We start from the raw sequence: 20,442 nt of genomic DNA on the forward strand, positions 1-20,442 counted from the left end.
ACATGGATGAGTTCTGAGGGTCTAATAAATGCAACAGGAAGTTCCATGAATTAGAGGCTGGGAAATTTTGCTTTTTGTCTCTAGATTAAAAAATGTATACATTTTTTTAGACTATAGTCCAATTTGATCTCAAGTGGGCCGGACCAGTAAAATCACAACATAATAGTCGATAAATAACCACAATTTCGTATCTTTCTCTTTGTTTTAGTACATTCAGAAAATGTTCACATTTAACGAAGTATCTTTTTACAGAACATTACAAACAGCCTGAAATCTTGAAAGAAAAATAAGTGCAATTGTAACAATATTATGCTTCAATTTATCATTTACATTTTAAAACTTACCGATCGCAGTATGTCTACAAAGGCACAAAACATTCAGTCACAGGTATCCGGAATGAACAATATAGTATTTTACAACTTGTTAAGATCTAGAAATTATTTAAAATTTGAATTAATTTCCACATCTTTGTAATAATCCTGAGAACCTTAACTGACACACACAAACTGAAGTAGGGACTATTAAGGTAAAACTTCAGTGATCAACCTGCCTTGGAAATGTGTAAAATATACATGTAAGAAACATAAATATTGTGGATCAACAACAGGGTTCCACCAAGCCAAACCCAGTCATACCTAAGGTGCTGAATCATATTATATCACACAATGTTCAATGTCTTTAACCCTCATGTCATCCTGCGGCCTGGTTTAAAGTTTAAAAATGTGGGGAAAAAAAATTATTTTCACAGTGACACTTCTGATGTCCACATTTTCAACATTTCTGGGAAATCTTTGAACATTTTTTGGTGGAAAAAAGAAGTGTTAAAGACATTTCTTAAGAACATTCACTACCTCTTAGGACATGGACTCCACATATGTGGACATCTTCCCCCCCCCCAAAAAAGATCATATTGCTCATCATAATGACAATAATAAAAATAACAATAATAATAAAATTTGAATAATAACAACAACAATAGCAACAACAATATCAACATATACATATAAGGAAAATATAAAAATATAATAAACATAACAATCGCATATTAGATTTGATCTATTTATTATGTTTATTGGTTACTCCTTATCCCAAATAACTAGAAGAAATCTAAAGTGCAAGGCCAACCAAAGCTCAGGTCTGAAGAGGTTAAAAATCAGCCAAAATCCAGCGAAATTTGCTGAAAGAAAATATTAGAAGTTTTACCGATACTATATATGTAATCACTTTAGATATTTTAATGATTTTTTAAAAGATATTTGTCATTTTCTGAAAATATTACAAGAATTGTCTTGCCAAATTCGGGAGATTTTTTTTAAAAATAAAACTTGTAAGGGAAACTTTTAAGGAATTATTGGAATTTTCTTAGGTTTTGCAAATTAGCGGATTTTGTTTCTGAATTTTTGGATTTTTTTCACACAATGAAACATTATTTTTTGATGCTCTTAATGAGGACAACAGCAGGGTTAAATATTTTCACACTAAGTATTCATTTTCACCTGTGTAATTTTTACACTTTGCAAAGTCATCCTGCGGCCATATTGGACCCTTTGGCGGGCTGGTTTTGGCCCGCGGGACTTATGTTTGACACCCCTGATCTAAGGGTTAACAAAGCAACAAAAAAAAACAAAAAAAAAGAACGAAAGAAAAGAAAAGGAAAGAAGAAAAAAAAAGCCAGAAGTTCTCATAGAGCAGGAAACTTTGGGGACTTTTGGCTTCTCCCTTCCATTGCTGCGGAGCTCCGTGAGCCGGGGGCGTGTGCAGGTGAGCTGCAGCGGGGATCACCGCTCTGCTGCTGGGATGCCGCGGAGTCAGACGAGCCTCATGACGCAATGGGTTTACTCAACTCAGCCTCAGATTGTGAAGGACAGGATAATACTTGCAGGGTCTCCCACGTATCCTATGACCAAAAAGGAAGGCTGAGGACTCTGAAACTGACATATAAAACCTGACAGGCACACGAACCCTTTCCCGAGTTCAGGAAAGATAAACAAGAAGCTTCTCCGGACGCCTGGAACCGACGCATGCAAACTTTCAGGATGGGACTCACACTGTTGCTGTTTCTATCGTGCGCTGTCAGTGCAGGAGCGGTGAGTTCCAACCTTCGTACCTATCTTTGTTGTGAAAAGCAGGAAAACGGTGATTTATCTTCTTTTCTTTGACTTCAGAGCACATCAGTACCTACAAATGAAACGATCCTTGAGCCATACAGGGAAAGCCGGAAAGGTAGGTTTTTATTTTTAGTCCTGTGTACAAATGAGAGGAATGAGGGAGGGAGGGCTGTATAGATGGTTTCAGCTGGAGGACCTGGTCATTTTGTCAGGCAGGTAGTGTTTACAGAGGTGCTACATGTCTTATAACTCCAATGATTATCTAAAGTTTATGGATCAGAATTGGAGCACATTTTACATCCCACTCATCAAAATTCAAATAATTATTGTACAAAATACTAAAACCTGCAGTTGCTGTGTAAATGTATTTGTCCTGAGAACAAATAAGAGAAAAGAGTGTTTGAAAATATTTTAAAAATACCAAATAAATCTGGAGTTCAACCCAAAATGTCATTTTCTCTCGTCCCACCCCAGTGATGACCAAAATTAATCTCAAATAAAATAGTTAAAATTACATTTAAATAATTTTTTAAATGTAATTTTGTTAATTGAAGTCTCCTGTAATTGTGGGAATTTTATTTTTTATCAAAATAATATTTCAAATAATAATCATTATGCATCGTGTTAGCCTAACCTTTTTAGCTTGTAGAGGAAGAAAACAGTGAATCACATCATATGCTATGTCCTCTCTTTTATTTTTAGTATTTTCATCACATTGTCAGCCTTCATTGAATCTCTCTCTCTATTTCATATTATTAAGCTAAGACTAATTCTTCAGGCTTTTCTCTTGATTTTTTTCTGTAAGTTGTCAGCAGTAACAGCCAGCTAAACATCTAGCTTCTACTCCTGAGGAGAAGCTAACATTAGCATGGTCTAGCAACCCTGTTACTGTGATCAGAGTAGGGTTAGCAAGCAACAAATAAAACATGGATAAAAATGGTACCATTGATGTGTAAGCTGAGCAAATCAAGCCTTTGATAATTTATTACCTCTTATTGATGAAAACGGAGCAAAAAATTGTAAAGGAGAAGGCTTTTGAAGCCCAAATGTCCTCCAATTCTGGAATGATTCTTATGTCCTCTTTACTGTGAAAGGAGCCTTTTTTGGGTGTGTGAAGCCTGTTTTAGCTTCTGATGTCATTGTTTTGTGTTTTTCACCTGAAGCCTCTAACAATCTTTCATTTTCGCCTCTATTGCAAGTTCTTACGACATCAGGCAAAGAATGCAAGCTCCCGTTTCGTCAGGGTGGAAGGATTCATCATCACTGCATCACCGTCCTGTCCCCAAGACCGTGGTGAGTCCTTATTAGCCAGCTGTCTGGGCCTTGTGTTTTAGTTACACAAATAGTAAGTAATGTGTGTGTAATCACCATCATTATCACCGTCAGAGAAAGCTCAACAAGGAACAGGTAGAAGGGCCGTTGCGTTATATTTGTCTTTGCTCAGACACACACTCACAAACCACACACCTCTGTGTTACTCTATCACAATATACAAGTGTTATGTCACGGGCAAGGCACATTTTCCATCATATGTTGCATCCGAGGCGATGCAGTGTGTAATTAAGGTGTGTAGTCACACCTAATTACAGCACGCAGTGATGAGGGATTTACGCAGCAGTGTCATCGGCGTATAAATTGACTTTCCTAAAAGGCTCATTGCTGAATATTTCATTGCTTGTAATTGCATTCTTACAATACAATGTTTTCACCATCAACAGTTTTTAAAAGTCACATGAGGTAAATGTAGAAATGTTCTCTAAGACTGCGACAGCAGCTGAAATTAATTTCACGTTTACTGCTTCATATATTTAATCAGAAGGGTGTAGAAACAGCTGCCACAGTGAAAGCATCATGCTGCTTTTTTTCCTTCCTTTTTTTTTTTATTGCTGACGCAGCAACAAAATCCTCTTTTTATTATTTTGGAAACATAGCTGGAGGGCTTTCCATTACTTGGCACTGAGACAGGAAGGGTGGATGCCAGCAAGTCGGTGCAGCATGTATTCAATTACATATGTCCCAACATCTCTGGTCCACCTACACATGAAGTTACTGCAATATGGCCCCATGTTTTTATGATGTGCTCACTGCCAAAATAGGTTCGCCATGATGTATCGCAGTTTCAGCGAGTGTGTTAATGCTACTTTAATTAATTAGGTCGGCGGATGATTGGCAGAGTTAGGGAGTGCTGGTTTGTAGAAAACTGCCATCTCAGGGAGGGTGGATAAAAATCCTCGCTTATGTTATAAGCAATTTTATGTCACAGCAGCAGTATATATAGAATACAGACACTAACAGATTTGTCAGGCTGGCGCTGTGGTTCAGAATGATTTATCAGCATGCTAAGGTGACCAGCGAACAGTGTCAGGGGAATTTAAATGAATAGAAGGGAAAACATATTACATTAGTTATCAAAATGAGACCGCATAGACTTTACTTTTTGCTTTTCAATTTTACGATCAAGTGTTTCACATTAAAAGCTATTCTACTGTATATATTTACTTTTGTGTTGTTGTTGTTGTGACTTGTAAGTACATATGCTGAAGAAAAGTGCACTAGTTGACTTCTGCATCATCAGTTTTTTTTAATGAGTGCTAAAAAATGGGTCTTTTATAACATTTTTATTTCCATATTTCAACATACCCATAATCACAAATTTTTGGATGTACTTGTCCAATATTGCAGGTTCTAAATCAATGTTGCGGTGAGAGATAAGTGAAAATTCAAGGCTTTTATCTTTAATAGTTTCTGAGATGTTGCGTTTCATACATGCCAAAAGTGAAACAACCTGCATTAAAAAAAGAATCGCAGAAAGTATTTGATATATCAAGCTATAATGTCAGAGATACATTTTAAATATTCATGGTTTACGATAAACACATTTCCAGGAAAATCAAAGGCAAGCGAGGAGAAATTGTTTCAAAAATTGGATGATTTGAGATGGAATCACCCTGTTGTCTCATGGTATCACGTTGCCTTTGTTTAATTCCACTGTCAATGTTTATTCAGTTTGTAATGCAGGTGATTTCTGTTTCCCTCGCTCTAGGTGCTCTCTCACACACAATTTTGATCGGGACAGGCAGTGGAGCTTCTGTGCACCAGAGAAAACCCAGTCAGATGGTTAGTTTGAGAACTGGCTGCCCGTGTGCATTCCAGTGTTTCATACTGAGAAACTAAAAGAACTTTTCTTCTAATTGTGTTGTGGGCTTGTTGATGGATTTCAGGTTTTGCCCACACGTCACGCAGAATCACAGATCTGTGTCAGATGAAACCCTGTCAGAACGGAGGTGTTTGCACTCCGATCCCACTCAGGCGTTCGTTTGAGTGCACCTGTCCTGAGGGCTTTACTGGGAGATTGTGCGAGCAAAGTAGGTTTCGCTGGCTGTTATTGTTATCGTATTGGTTTAAAGTGTGCAAACGGAACAGAATATCACATGCATTTGTAAAGTGCTTGTAAACTTCAGTTTTGAATGATCTTTTGTGTGATAGAATCATTGAAACCCATGCACTTCTGTACCAGCAACAAAACAATCATGTATTTTGGTTCTTTCATATATTTGTTATAGGTCTTCTGGATATGGGTCAAATGCTGGGTCAAAAACATAGAGAGAGAAACTTGAATGATCAGTTTTGGTCATGTGGAAAGCTGTGTTAATTAAATTTTCGTAATGGCAGAATTGACTACAGCTGAGGACTCCTCTGAGCCCATTTAAAGATGGCCCAATATACACACTTATAAGACTCAGCCACAAACACTACAGTGAGAAAGTCTGAGGAGCAAAGATCTTATAAAACAAATCTGTCTAGAACAAGTCAGGGAAGTCACTTGGAGCCATTTCAAAGCAGCTATAGATCCCTACAGGTGCAAAAACGCTCTGGCTTGTTTGCATTTCTTTTAACCAATCACAGCTGTTGTGGGTGGAACTAAGCTAAGGATGCACCTTTGGTATTTCCTCAAAATAGTGACTGTTGGAATTAGTGTGGTATAACGCTTGCATGCAGGGAGGTGAACAGTGTGATTAAAATGGATAATCTACGACCCAAATCCTCTGCGAAACTTTCATTTTCGTTTTCACTGCGGTAAAGCACAGTCTGGAGCTTAATGTTATTGTTACCCCTGGCAAAAGAATTGTAACACGCAGACTGGGAAGAATGCTGACTCATTATTCACCAGTGGCAAGCTTGTACTCACAGCCTATCAGATAAGACTGACTAGGATGGTCAAGAGTCAACTAAAATCACCAAAAAGCAGGTCTGCAATGAAATAAAACCTGCTGGAGCACAGGTGTCAGTGTCCACAGTCAGGTGTGTTTTGTATCGTCATGGGCTGAGAAGCTACTGTGCAGAGGGAAGTCCTTCCTCTAGAAGTGGCACCTTATGGGCTGCTGATCACATTGAGAAAAGGCCTTCAGGAGATCAGATGAAGCAAAGCTTGTGCTATTTGGCCACAATGACCAGAAATACGTAAGAGAAAGTGAGACCCTTAACCTCAAGAATATCATACTACTTTTAAGGTAGGTAAGGTTGTTTGATGCTCTTGAATTGTTGTGGTGTCAATGGAACTGGTGCTTTACACAAAGTAAATGGAATAATGAAGAAAGAAAGCATACAGTCACCGGCCAGATAGTTTGGTCTTGGATGCAGTTGGATGTTCCAACAAGACAAGGACCTCAAACACACATCAAAAGTGATAAAGAAAGTGTTAAATTAGGCCAGAATTAAGAGTTTAGACTGGTCTCTCCAAAGTCCTGAGTTAAATCCCATCAAGAACCTTTGGACTGTGATGATGACACAAGTCTCTGTCAGAAAACCATCAAATTTAGTTAAAGTGTACTAATTTTATCAAGAGGAGTCAAAGATACAATCAGAAGCTTGCCAGAAGCTTGTGGATGGCTAGTCTAAAATGTCTAGTTCTGGTGAACATTTCCCAGGGACATTCAACCAAATGTTAACATTGCTGTTTGTATATTTTTGACCCATCAGATTTTGTCATATATGCCAAAGACCTTTAATTAATCTATGAAAGAACCAAAATACACAAATGCTTTTGTTCACAACTGTATGTAGGTGCAGTTATGTAACTATTACTCCAGTCAGAAAATTAACGGTTGAATACATAAAGCCATAAATTTGGTTTTGTCAGATTCTCTTTGGTCTCTACTCAATGAATGGAGTGTTTTGATATCAAGAGTCAATCTACTGTACCACTACTACTCTACTTTGGACATGATGAAAGGTTTTAGTGAAAGTTCACTCCTGACTAGCAGCTTGACAAAACTACCTCAAGTCAAGCTCCTGTTTGCTAGCTTATTCATCAGCTTTCAACCACAGTTCATAGTCTTTCTATGCAGATAGAATTTGCTGAATTAGTCCACTTGAATGCCAACATGTGACCCTTATCATTATCGCAACTGAATCAACTAAACACAACACAGGAAACTCCATTTCCTACAACAGACAGGGAAAAGCTTGCTCAAATGATGACAAGCAGACCTTGAGTGAGATTATCATATCTCAAAAAATATGGACACGGCCTATGTGTGGCCATAAAAAATGATTGGACGTGACGTTCTCTACAAAATAATGAAATACAAATGTTAAAATGTCTTAGTCTTTTCATTTTAAACCTGTTTTCATTAAACTGACGCTGCACAATGTCTGGTAAATTTGAAATGAGAACTATCAGTTAGCATCGTCAGCGGTCACGCCCTTAATGTTGCTTACTTTTGTACCTTCAAAAACATATTTTATATACTTGCAGATTGTTTTAATCATTTGGATTTTCCTGGTGATTAATGACTCTAACCCTAACCCTAACCCTAACATTCTCCAGCAGTTAGAAGATTGCATTTTTACATGGACTTCATAGAACATTTGTGTTCAGTTTCAGAGGAGTTAAAGCAATAGAAAAACAGTGTAATTAGGTTCCATGGAAGCCGTTTGAATTTCTTACAGCCAAAACAATCCTACATGAACAAAAAAATCACAGATAAAAAAAAATGTGACCACTTTGACTCCATCGTATGCTGCTCAGCTCAGATTTGTTCACGGTGTTGAAGCTCTTTAGTCGCCACTCACATTTCAACCTGCTGCCTTTTATGTGCTCTGTCGGCTTTTCAGAGAAGTGCTATGAAACCGTACACCTGCGCTATTATGACATTGGAGAGTCTTGGGGACGAATTCATCTCCGTAACGTGGAACAATGCACATGTGTGGCGGGGGAAACCAAGTGTGAGAGAGTCCGCTACACAAGTAAGACATGCTTTCAGCTTTCATTGTTCACGTCCAACAGCGTCTCGTTTTTGTGTTACGGTCTGCCTTTCCTGGAATAACAAGACTAAAGTTGAGCATAGAGCATTGCAATGAGTGCTGAACTGATTGATTTCCAGCAGACATTTAACATCTACACATTTTTGCACCTGGAAAGGAGAAAAGTGTTTGGGGTCACCAAGATGATTTCATGTTTTCCATGAAAGCTCACACTTTTATTCATGTGCTAATTACACAAAGATTTTCTAATCATCAATTAGCCTTTCAACATTATTAGCTAACACAATGTAGCATTAGAACACAGGAGTGCTGGAAATGTTCCTCTGTACCCCTATGGAGATATTCCATTAAAAATCAGCTATTTCCAGCTAGAATAGTCATTTACCACATTAACAATGTCTACACTGTATTTCTAATTCATTTAATGTTATTTTCATTGAAAATAATCAGTTCCTGTCCAAAATAATGACATTTCTAAGTGACTCCAAACTTTTGAATGGTAGTGTATATTGTTTTATTGTTTTTATAGCTTGATTTAATGCCTCAAAAAACACAAATATTTGATTTTTCCCTCTCCAAAATTACCTCCATTGCGGAAGATTTGAAAGACAAGCCCTTCCCTTTCTTTGATCACAGCTCCATGGCTACAAGAGTAACCTCTCCATGGAAGAAAAGACAGATTATATGACTCACCATGACTCAGAAATGCTGTTCCAGGACACACCCCATGGGTCTATAAGGTGCTTTCATCTCAAAAGGGGGGATGTTCATCGGCATTTATCACATTCCCTGGAATAAAGGTGACAGAGGCAGTGAGGCGGTATCATACTCCCTGAAGTGAAATTTGCTTTTGTCTTGATGGCAGGAGCTCATCTTACAGTGATCGCGGGGAAAAAATTGTTGCTTTTAGCTGAATGGACGTATGCTTGATATGGTTTTTCACCCATAATCTAACTGTATGTTTTTTAGTTGGTACTGAAATCAACCCCTTCTCTTGTCTCATCTGAACTAAAGTTTTGTTAGAGATGGATCCCTCTGCCAAAACACTTCAGGCACAGAGGGCTGTTCTGGTTCAATGAACCCAATGTGCATCGAGCATATTTTTCAGATGTTGCAACGTTACCTTGGGGAATACTCAAGCCAGATATATTACATGTACATTAGAGTGCAGAGCTCGTGTGCTCTGTGCTTTTTGTGCAAGAAATTAAGAAAGACGTTAAGCTGTAAACACTGTATTTACACATTGACACCTTTTTGCAAATTTGTGATTATGTTAGCACACAGTCGTCCTTTTACATATCTAGTGAACACAGAACAGTCTCCTTTGTTTGAAGTCATCTTTGTGGCCAGATTCCAGCATTTGCTTCTCTTCCAGTTATTTTTTATTAATGTGAATAAATCATGAGGAAAGTGTCCTGACTGAAAACCAAAAGCAAATGAGATGGAAGATGTTCAAATACAGATTTGGGTGGATGTTTGTCACGATGAATAACTTTCACATTACATGCACTTTTCGATTCATTGTTAATGTAAAATATTGACGAGTACAGCTTTAAATTGGGCATGCTCAGGAACAAAATCATAGTGTAGGGATGACGAAGTAGAAGTACTGATTTAAAAACTACTGGTCTACCAACTGACAATCTAAAACATCTGCTTTAGATTTCAGTTGGAGGAGGACAGAATTTTATTTTATTTTTTAAAGAATCTGGTTAATGCCAAAGGTTCATTTTTGGCGTTTCTTTACTCCAAGAAACGCGGCGTAATTGTGTGAGGTCCGGCCCTGGTTTGTCTGTCCGTCTGTTTGTCTGTTCGCGATATTACTCAGAAACAGGCTAAGAGATTTGGATGAAATTTTCAGGGAAGGTCAGAAATGACACAATAACCAAGTGATTAGATTTTGGCAGTGATGCGCATTATAGTCTGGATCCACGGATATGTTAAAGATTTCTGTATCATCGTGAGATAGCGGCACAGCGTCACTGTAACTATGACAAGTGAACACGACATCAGCTGCCTGCTGACGTTTACATGATTGTGATTCTACTACAAATTGACCGCCGCTGACCACGAATTGTTTAAAGCTTTCATCCGTGGGAAATGATACTGAGCAACCTTGGCGGTGTACTGCGGTCTCGGAGTGCTTTTCTTGTTGCAAATGTGGCATACATATCAAATGTGATTTGGGGAAATTTTTAAATGACACATGCAGAATAAAGGGATTTTGATGAAATGTCACATTTTAGATTTAGTGAAGTTTTTTGATGGAACAGCATGTCGCAGAAGAACAGTTTGATGACAGTCAGAAAGTAAAAAAATCAAATGATTATGCCGGTTTTTACTAGCCAAGCCGCACTAGACAACCCATGGCAACAAATTTAATTCTCTGCCAGGGTGGGTCTAGTTACCCTCCATAAGGCTCGAGGCTGGATTCTCCTAAAACTGGCCGGACGAATCACCATGAAGTGTAGAGTCAGAAGGCGGGCGTAACTAAGTGACGACAGAGGCGCGGCGATTCTGACAGAAACAACCGGCGCACAATAAACAGTCATCTTTTGACTCGGCTTTGGCCACAGCCCTTAAAGATTTGAAGCTAAAATTCAACTTGAAAGATAAACAAAGGACGGCACTGAAGTGTTTCATTGAGAAGAAAGACTTATTTGGACTTATGCCGATGGGATATGGCAAATCCTTAATATACCAGTTGGCTCCGCTGGTTGGGAAGCTAATGGGAGTTAGCCACAATCCACCGGCGCTCTAGGAACTACGCCAGCCTATTCGTTGCGTTGATTGGTTGTATACCTACCCAATTGCTGCAGAGTGATTTGATAGACAACCTTTTAGCCAGCCTCCCTCCCTGTCGAGTGGCCCTAGACCCTTGTGCCTTCAGAAACATGGGTCTAGCGCGGCTAGGCTAGGTTTTTACAGTTACTAGCTGATAAATTGTAAAGTAAATACAACATGTCTTTCACATTCAGCCGTGGGTTTTGGGGTTTAGATGTTTAAAGAGAAGTTTTATTTTAAAGCTATGTTGTTAGTCATTAAACTAAAACACATTAAAAGAACCAGTGATGTGCAAAAAACACATACAGATTTTACAGTTTCGAACTAATGGGGGTAAGATATGACTTTGTGTGTCTTGATGTCTGCAGTGTGTCGTACAAACCCGTGTCAGAATGATGGAACATGTCGACTGATCACATCCACTGGCAAAGAAGTGTGTAACTGCAGACGTGGCTTCACCGGACCTTATTGTAGCTTTGGTAAGAAACAAGACTATGATTCTGTTGATCTAATTCAATAAATAGTAACGCTTCTGTCAGGCTGAAAAAACTGTAAAATCAGATTTGCTGATGGCTACAGTCTGCATACATTCAGAATAGTTCTTCCATTTTTCTGCCAGGTGAAAGACATTCTTTATGTTACCTCTTGTGTATTTCTCATGCATTCATGTCTACACAGTGTGTGCATGCTCTTGCTTGTGTGTGATAATAGTTAGCTAATGGTAGCATGTGAAAACATGAGCAGCTTGATCTCCGCTAATGTCATTAACGCACAGACCAAGGTTAAAGACTTGCTCTGACTGATTTCCAATGTGACGAAAAGAGATTTGTCATCACGGAGATATTCAGATGCATCCAAAGAAAATTTGATTGCATTCAAATCGTTTACATACCTGTTTTACTGTGGAAATGAGACACGTTTGAGACTGTTTTGTATGTTTCTACCTGTGGTTTGTGGGTATGCGTGCGTGCACAGAGGCAGAGACAGAGTGCTATAACAGCAGAGGCACAGATTACAGAGGGGTGGTGGGCACCACGATGTCCGGCGCCCAGTGTCTGCCGTGGAACTCAGACCTACTGTTTGACGAGCTCCATGTGGGCACAGTGGTTGCATCAACCTTCAAAGGTCTTGGGGAGCATGCCTACTGCAGGTGTGTGCTGAAACGTCTTGCTCAATAACTGCTATTATATGACTACCCAGCAGTATGACGTATCCAGAGGAAACGATGTACATTCCAAAATATACCAAACATCAAGGAAAAGCCAGTTTCAAGCAAACACTGGTATTTAGGCCCACATAGATGCAGAGTATCTGACCGGCTCAGTATTTGTACATATATTCGTTGGAGCTTCAGTGAAGTCAACTGGACTTTTCTTGTAAGTTCTTGATGTTTCACCTTCATCCAAGAGGCTTCTTCAGTTCTAACTGTCTAATGGGGAGTACCAGAGTATATAGTCACTCCAGGTCACATGGCTAATGACCCATTAACGACCCACAACTCACATGCATCCAGGTGTGATTGTTGCGAAATCCGGTGGTCCACCAACAACGACAGCAGCCATGGTGATGATGGGGCTGTCAGTTTACACAACAAGGGGAGGGAATCTCCAAGTCAGGAGTGACTCAAGATGTTAACGATGGCAAAACTTTCTGGGCAGAGACCAAATCACTGCTTGAGAAGTGGTGTTGCAAACCCCCTCCTCTGTTTAAAGATGCCTTCACTCCTCTCTCAAACCATCTGTCCCCTCTGTCCAAAATGTGTACATTGCTGTCCTCAAAGGAATGTCCTTTGGCCTTGAAAATGAGTGACTATATACTCTGGTACTCCCCATTAGTCAGTTAGAATTGAAGAAGCCTCGCAGATGAAGATGAAACATCTTCAAGAACCTACAACAGAAGTCCAGTTGATTTTTTTTTAAGTTCACCGTGGCCTGGATGACTGAGAATCCTCACAGGCGTGCAAGTTTGGGGGTCACCCAGACAATTTCATGTTTTCCATGAAAATTCACACTTTCTTCTTCTAATCATCAATGAGCCTTTCAACACCATTAGCTAACACAATGTAGCATTAGAGCACAGGAGTGATGGTTGCTGGAAATGTTCCTCTGCACCCCTATGGAGATATTCCATTAGAAATCTGATGTTTCGAGCGAGAACAGTCATCTACCACATTAACAATGTCTAGACTGTATTTTTCTGATTCATTTAATGCTATCTTCATTTTTAAAAATTGATTTTCTTTAAAAAAAAGGACATTTCTAAGTGACCAGAAAGATTTGAATGGTAGCGTTTGCACATTTATTGTTAGTTTATTGCTGAAAATATGTGTGTTATAGCTTTTTACACTAAAATATCATTTAAATATATAAGCTTACTTATAAAAAACTGATGCTACACATGCACACTGTGTCCACTGTGTGTGCAGAAACCCAGATGGGGACAAAAGGCCGTGGTGCTACACACTAAATGACAGCGCCATCTCCTGGGAGTACTGTGACATCCCTTCATGCATAATGCCTGTTTGTGAGTAAACAGGAGACTAGTTTGTGTTTTTTTTGTTGTTGTTGTCAGATGCAGAGCTATTTTGGGGCTAATTTTGTCAAATTAGAAATGATACAGTGTCTACTGACTTAAATGTATCTGTAGTTCTTGGTATTTAGTTGTTTTTTCTCACTTCTCATTGTGTGTGATGCAGCGCTTTGCTGTAAGATTGTCATACATTGGCTGCCAGATATTTTTTTACCAAACACCCTGATGTTGCTTGTATCAGTTTCTTCTGCTGGGGTTTACCTGCATTTAAGACTTGATGATTTTTGAACCAGTTTTGTTGATTGAGGGTTCATTTAGTCAAGCATAATAAACACTTTTGTTCATCAAATGGACAGGAATAATAAGAAAATGCGTATTTTGTCTAATCTGTAACACAGACTTATTTCTTCATTGCATGTAGACCTGCATATACTGTATTTAGAACAGGCCACTCTGCTCTGAACGCTCATTTCAGATTAACTAACGGCTATTCAAGGTCACTCTGTGTATTAATGTTTTTACTCTGTCATCCTCTGACTTTAATGAATAACCCAATGTTTGGGATAAAAACAAAACAGTTGAGAGTGTTGCTCCTCTCAGCTGAGTCACAGCTCTCGATAGTTAAACTTAGCTCAGCTGTCAGCTTGAGTGAAAGAGCTTTTTTTTTTTTTTTTTACCAAGATGCAGCAGGAAAGTAAGGCATGACTCACCCTGAATCAACATGTCATCTCAGGTGGAGTCACATGTTTATGTGGTGAGTGGGATCAGGCGTAGTTGGCTGGCTGTCATGATGCCAGGCGTATGCATAGAATTCTCTGGCTGTGTCCTCGACGTATAGTTCACAGCAATATGCTCTCTTACCCTGACTTTATCACCCTCCAGAATGGCTTTTGTGCTTCTTGCAGGGGGAAATCAGCCAGGGGCAAAATCAAAGATATTCAGAAGAGGTATTTAGGAAGCTAGTAAAAACTTGTAGCTGTTGAAATTATTTGTAGTGGTTTAGTTTCTTGTAGTTTAGAAAGTAGTAGTTTATACTAGTAACAGTGCTACTGGGGCTTAAATAATCATCTGTTTTAACTTGTTTCAGCTTCTCGTCGAAGGACTATCTCACTGTTGCCCACCATTAAAAAGCCCAACTCCTCCAAGTCAGCAAAAAGCCCTGTGTGTGGGACAAAGCACAAGAAGAGGCTATCGATAGCCAGGGGGCGGATCCAGGGTGGACACTCGGCCCTGCCTGGTTCTCATCCATGGATGGCAGCCATTTATATCGGCCAGTCAGACTTCTGTGCTGGCAGTCTGATCTCCTCCTGCTGGATCATCTCTGCGGCACACTGCTTCTTCCGCAAGTATGTAATGGATTCCCTTTGGCTGCACTGGATGTTCAGTCATTACTGGAACAAAAGATGTTTTTAGTCAAAAAACTGTGTGCACGTTGTTCTGTCTTAACAAAACTGAGAAAGTTATCAGCAAGTGAGTTAAAGTACATTTTATGTCCTTGGAACCATAGACTGTATATAAAGATGGACGTAGCATCTGGCTGCAAAAGTGAAGCCCACCCGGAAGTGTCAAAAACTTGCAATATCATGCCGTCCGCTAGGGCTGGCTCCAAAAAGCTTTTGCTCCATAGACCCCAATTCATCACCGGAAAAAATAAAATTTGATAGACTGATTTTCTACAGCTCAGGATTTTTTCCCCGTTAGTTTTCATGGTCAAAATTAGAGATCAGGTGGCCGATCTTAAAATAAATCAATACTGAATTTTAAATAAATCGTTAAAGTTGGCGGAGCCAGGGGGCGTGGTTATACTTGATAGACAGTCTTGTCTGGAATGATTGACAGATCCTTTAGGGCGAGGCTTTCAGCAGTCTGGCTTCAGTCTGGCCCGCCTATAGACTGGTCCTGCCCCTAGTTACTCTCCGGTCCAGCCTGTTTGATGACGCTTTTTACGTCACTGGCTCCAAAAAATCCAAAATGGCAACCAGGAAGTAGCAAAATCCGGGCTTCATTTTCTCGGCATTGAAACCAACGGGTGACGTCACGGTTAGTTCACGCCTGCTTGGAACCCTTTTCAATCAGTATATGAAAAGCAGAAAGAAATCCGACTCAGCTAAATATACATAAACATATGTTCTGTTGCTGGGTAGAACAGTTTTCTGACCATTTTACAATACGTTTCAAAAGCTTGAGGTCATTGAGGAATGTTCTTATGTTTGAAAGAAAAGCTTTTTTTTCAATGACGATAACAATAATGAATCAGAAATACAATTTAGGCATTGTTAATGTGGTAAATGACTATTCTAGCTGGAAACAAATTATTTCTAATGGAATATCTATATAGGTGTAGAGTGGAACATTTCCAGCAACCATCACTCCTGTGTTCTAATGCTACATTGTGTTAGCTAATGGTGTTGAAAGGCTAATTGAAAAAGTATTAGATATATTTTATGGCAATCAGCTGATTAGATTTGACCAGTTGTTCTGTAAATTTTTAGGGGATGACCCGATGGCAGGGTTTTAGAGCACATATCAAATAGAAGACATTGTCCTGTGCGTGTCTATCTCTGCTGTGACTATCCAAAAAAGCACAAAATGTAACTAACTGTGTTGCTAAAAGAAATGTGGTGGTGGGGATGGATGTGGATAATGCACAAAAAACGGTGAGGAACTTTATCCAGTAATGTTTGAGGCTCTTGACAAGAGTGTTGGACAGACTTTTATCATCATGCAATAGTTCATCTTGTATTGAGTGTTATGAGTGCATACATTGGCGGATCAGTGATTAAAAAAATGTCTCTCACAGCCCCCTGAAGTCTCAAATTCGCGTGGTGCTTGGCCAGCAGAATTTTAACTTCACTGGTCCCAACACCAGGACGTTTGGAGTGGAGGAGTACATCTTTCCAAAACAGTTCTCAGTGTTTAATCCAACCCTACATGACATTGGTAATCATTAAATACACACACACACACACGCACACACACATACACACATACCATTGACTCACATAAACTTAAAGACCTCCTTTCCATTCAGAAACACACAAACTCACTTAAGACTCCAGTCTGTGTGCGCAGCTGTGCGTCAGTGAACAGCTGTGTCGCTGCGCCCCCCTACATGAACACACACACTCACACACTGATTCTTGGGTGGGGCAGTTTCATGAGGCAACGGAGTCTCCAAGTCTACTGCGTTGCCAATTTCATAACATTGTGTTCCTCTGTGCCAGTTCTCGTCAAGCTGAAGAAGCAGGACGGGCGGTGTGTGAAGAGAACCCCGTTCATCAGGCCCATCTGTCTGCCAGACAAAAGCACGACGTTCCCCGATGACTACTGCTGTGCTATTAGCGGCTGGGGACATATGCATGAGAGTGAGTGATGAGGACATGGCTGTGCTGTGTCAGTTCAGTTTTATCATGATAACAGCTATTTGTACGTGTACGTTGATCATGATCCTAAAGAGCATACTCCAGTCAGGGAATTCCTTGGTTGTACCACGATAGGATTAGATGACAGATTTATTTGCACTGTCATTTTATTTTGAGAAATATCCATCCATCATCTATACACCACCGAATCCTCATTAGGGTTGTGGAGGGGCTGCAGTCTTTGAGAAAACTTGCATTTATTTATTTATTTTCAGTACATATAACATGAATACTTTGACATTTTGAGAACTACTCATTTACGTTCACATTGAGAGTTAGATGTTTAGCTCAGTGTTGCTGTCATCTGTCATAGCCAGCAGTGGATGGGCTTAGCTTAGCTTAGCTTAGCATAAATACTACAAACATTCTGGCTCTCTTCAACAGTTTTAGCAGCAGCTCTAAAGCTCACAGAGGACACTGTTCTAGATGTCTAGACCTGGAGTTAGGTACTCATGACCTCAGTATTTCTAAAGTCTGGCCCTGATCAAGTTAATCAGGTTTCACTTTTCTGCAATTTGACGAGCTCATTGTGTTTCATCTGACAGAAGCAGAGAGGTACTCGAGTCTGCAGGAGGGGGGAGTGAGGCTGATTCCTCATGACGTTTGTAAGAAGCCAGAGGTCTACGGCAACCACGTAACTGCCGACATGATTTGCGCAGGACTAAATGGCTGCGTTGATGCATGCCAGGTAGGAAAACACACAGTTTTTATGAAATTCAGCTCTGCCGGGTAAGTGCTAGTCTTAGAACAGAAACCTCTTTAGAATTTTAATGGTATTGCAGGCTTGAGGTTGTTTTTGGAACTGCAACAGGTGATTCTCTCACCTGTTGTAATTCCGAATTACCGCCTGATTCTATCTTAAACTCCACTATCATATTATTTTGATTTCAGGTTATGCTTAAACAATTTTTTCTGACATTGTCAGCATAGTGCTGTTTAATTCAAGGTATTTTGCTGTTTAAAAAAAACGTAATTTAGAAATCTTCCAGGTCTTTTTATTCTGTTGCTTACTAGCATTTTGATCTAGTTTCAGGACTAATATGTCCAGCATATCCCCTTTATACCCCTTACTCTTCAGTCTCAACAGATTATTTGTTAATAAATCAACATTAGATTTGATAATTGGTTCCGTTAACAACACCAGAAAAGCCCTTTGAGAGCGCAGTACTCTGCCAAGGCTGCTCAGTCCTTGTATGATTTCTGACAAATGAAATCTTTCAAAAAATTTGTGGTCTGCAGCTGTCGACAGGAAAGTAGGGTGGTCCGGCAGCAAAGGGGCCGCGAGCTGGAATTGAATCCAGGCCACTGTGTCAGGGACTATAGCCCCTGTTTATGGGTTGCCTGTTCAACCAGTTGAGCTACCTGAGTGCTCTGAGAAACCCTTAACAAATCTGTGGATCTAGACTATTATCTGCATCACTGCCAAACTCTAATGAGGTGGTCTTTGTGCCATTTCTTACCTTCCCTGTAAATTTCATCCAAATCTGTTAGTCTGTTTTTGAGTAATATTGCTAACAGACAGACAGACAGACGGACGGACAGACAAACCAACATGGATCGTCACATAAGTCCATTTAGAGCTGCTTCCAGCTGCTCCAGTTGCTTACAATTTTATTTATTCATCAAGTATTCTGCGCAGAATAAACACCCCGAGCCTGCATAAATGTGTTGGCCTGCTGCCTCAGCTCTCCAGGGGTTGATATCAAAAAGTTGAGCTATCAGAATAATGAAACATCACTTAGGAGGGCAACAGGGATTCCCCTGAGAAAGTCAGTGTGGGTCTGAATCTGTAAAACTCACAGATGTCTGCACCATCCACTCAGCTGGCTGTGTAAAATATTTAAGCTCTTTCCTCTAAATTGAATGTCACAGCTGACTGTTTACCTCGTGGCTCGAGTGCAATTTTTAGTTATATATTAGGTTTCAAGTGTGTGACTCAGCTGTTTGTGTGCCTCCGCTTTGATCTGTGTGCATGTTTATGCGTGTGGACTTTAACTACTTCTGTGTTTCCCCCAGGGTGACTCTGGAGGCCCTCTGGCTTGTGCAAGGAATGATGTCAGCTTCCTGTATGGGATCATCAGCTGGGGAGAGGGCTGCGGCCGCTCTCGAAAACCTGGAGTTTACACTAAAGTTGTAAATTATATAGACTGGATCAATTCAGTGATCAGACGCAAACCTAAGGCTTCATAAATGGATGTTACCAGAATTCTAGCATTAGGATGTGAGTGTTTTCTTATCGTTGTTACTGTAAATGCTCTTAGAAGTTTATATGCTATATTTTGTAACTGTGAAATATTTTGGGACTGAATAAACCTTTACTGACTTGATAAAACTTTTGGTGTCTTGAGAGCAGTGAAAAAGCACTGCTTATGACAGTTACGCATATTTGACAAAGCAATCTCAGCTCAACGAGACTTTCAGGAGCACTGAATTCTGGTCTTAATATGTGATAGAGTTTGTTTGGTTGTCGTGAGGGCAGATGTGCTTAGATGCAAGCTCAGTAGCTGTTTAAATTTCATTCATAAATCAAATAATATTATAATTAAAAACAAAACCAGTCAAGTCAGGGTTCACTTACTGTACTTTTTAGGAGGTTTTAACAGCTTTAGATCTCATTGTAAAATTAATCAAAATTGCTACCCACAGTAGCAAAAATCTGTGTTTTTTTAACCTTAATAATTTGTCAATTTGGTGTTTTTCACAAGCTGGAAAACCATTTTCGATGTGTGTTTTGGGTCATTGTCTTGCTGGAACACATGACTGCAACCTTCTGGCTGATGACTTTAGGTTTTCCTTACAAATGCAGAGGTAATCCTTGGTCCTCATTATCCAGTTTACACCATGTTTGATGGTAGGTTTGGTGTTGTTGGGAATAAAGGCCACACATTCTCATCTCCAAACACATTTCTGGTCGTTGTGGCCTCTGACACCTGTGTTCTAGCAGTGTCTAATTGTACGCCTGTGTTTTGGTGATTCTTGGCTGACTCTTGACCTTCCAGAACAGTTGTGTCTCAGCGGTAGGTGATAGTTTGTGTTTTCTTCCTCAAGGTGGCAGTGACACAACTGTAACATGAACTTTATTCTCACAAACAACTGTTCGTACACATGATTCTGGGAACTGGGGCTGCTTTGAAATGTCTCCAAGTGACGTCGCTGGCTTGTTCAAACCAATGATTTGATTTTTGAGATCTGTGCTGAGCTCCATAAACTTTCCCATTGAAGAGATTGTGACTAAACCTAATAAATGTATTAAATGGGAACTATTTAAAGTGGCTCTGATAAGTCATCACCTCGATTGCAATTATTTACAAGAAGTTAACAAGCCATGCTAG

The 20,442-nt window shown here is 39.7% G+C and overlaps 1 protein-coding gene across 1 annotated transcript; it reads left to right on the forward strand.

Annotated features, from left to right (window-relative positions):
• The first annotated feature begins 151 nt into the window (after positions 1-151).
• On the forward strand, positions 152-19,885 carry LOC110965185 (hepatocyte growth factor activator). The gene is made up of 15 exons (XM_051943697.1): positions 152-2,087; positions 2,166-2,223; positions 3,308-3,401; positions 5,152-5,225; positions 5,330-5,473; positions 8,226-8,357; positions 11,528-11,638; positions 12,135-12,309; positions 13,585-13,682; positions 14,594-14,635; positions 14,776-15,034; positions 16,489-16,628; positions 16,913-17,053; positions 17,656-17,798; positions 19,127-19,885. Exons 1-15 carry the CDS (start codon positions 2,022-2,024, stop codon positions 19,298-19,300), a joined length of 1,851 nt encoding a protein of 616 aa, XP_051799657.1. The 5' UTR covers positions 152-2,021; the 3' UTR covers positions 19,301-19,885.
• The last annotated feature ends 557 nt before the right edge of the window (positions 19,886-20,442 follow it).

Source organism: Acanthochromis polyacanthus, chromosome 23, assembly GCF_021347895.1.
Source record: "Acanthochromis polyacanthus isolate Apoly-LR-REF ecotype Palm Island chromosome 23, KAUST_Apoly_ChrSc, whole genome shotgun sequence".
Taxonomy (NCBI): domain Eukaryota; kingdom Metazoa; phylum Chordata; class Actinopteri; family Pomacentridae; genus Acanthochromis; species Acanthochromis polyacanthus.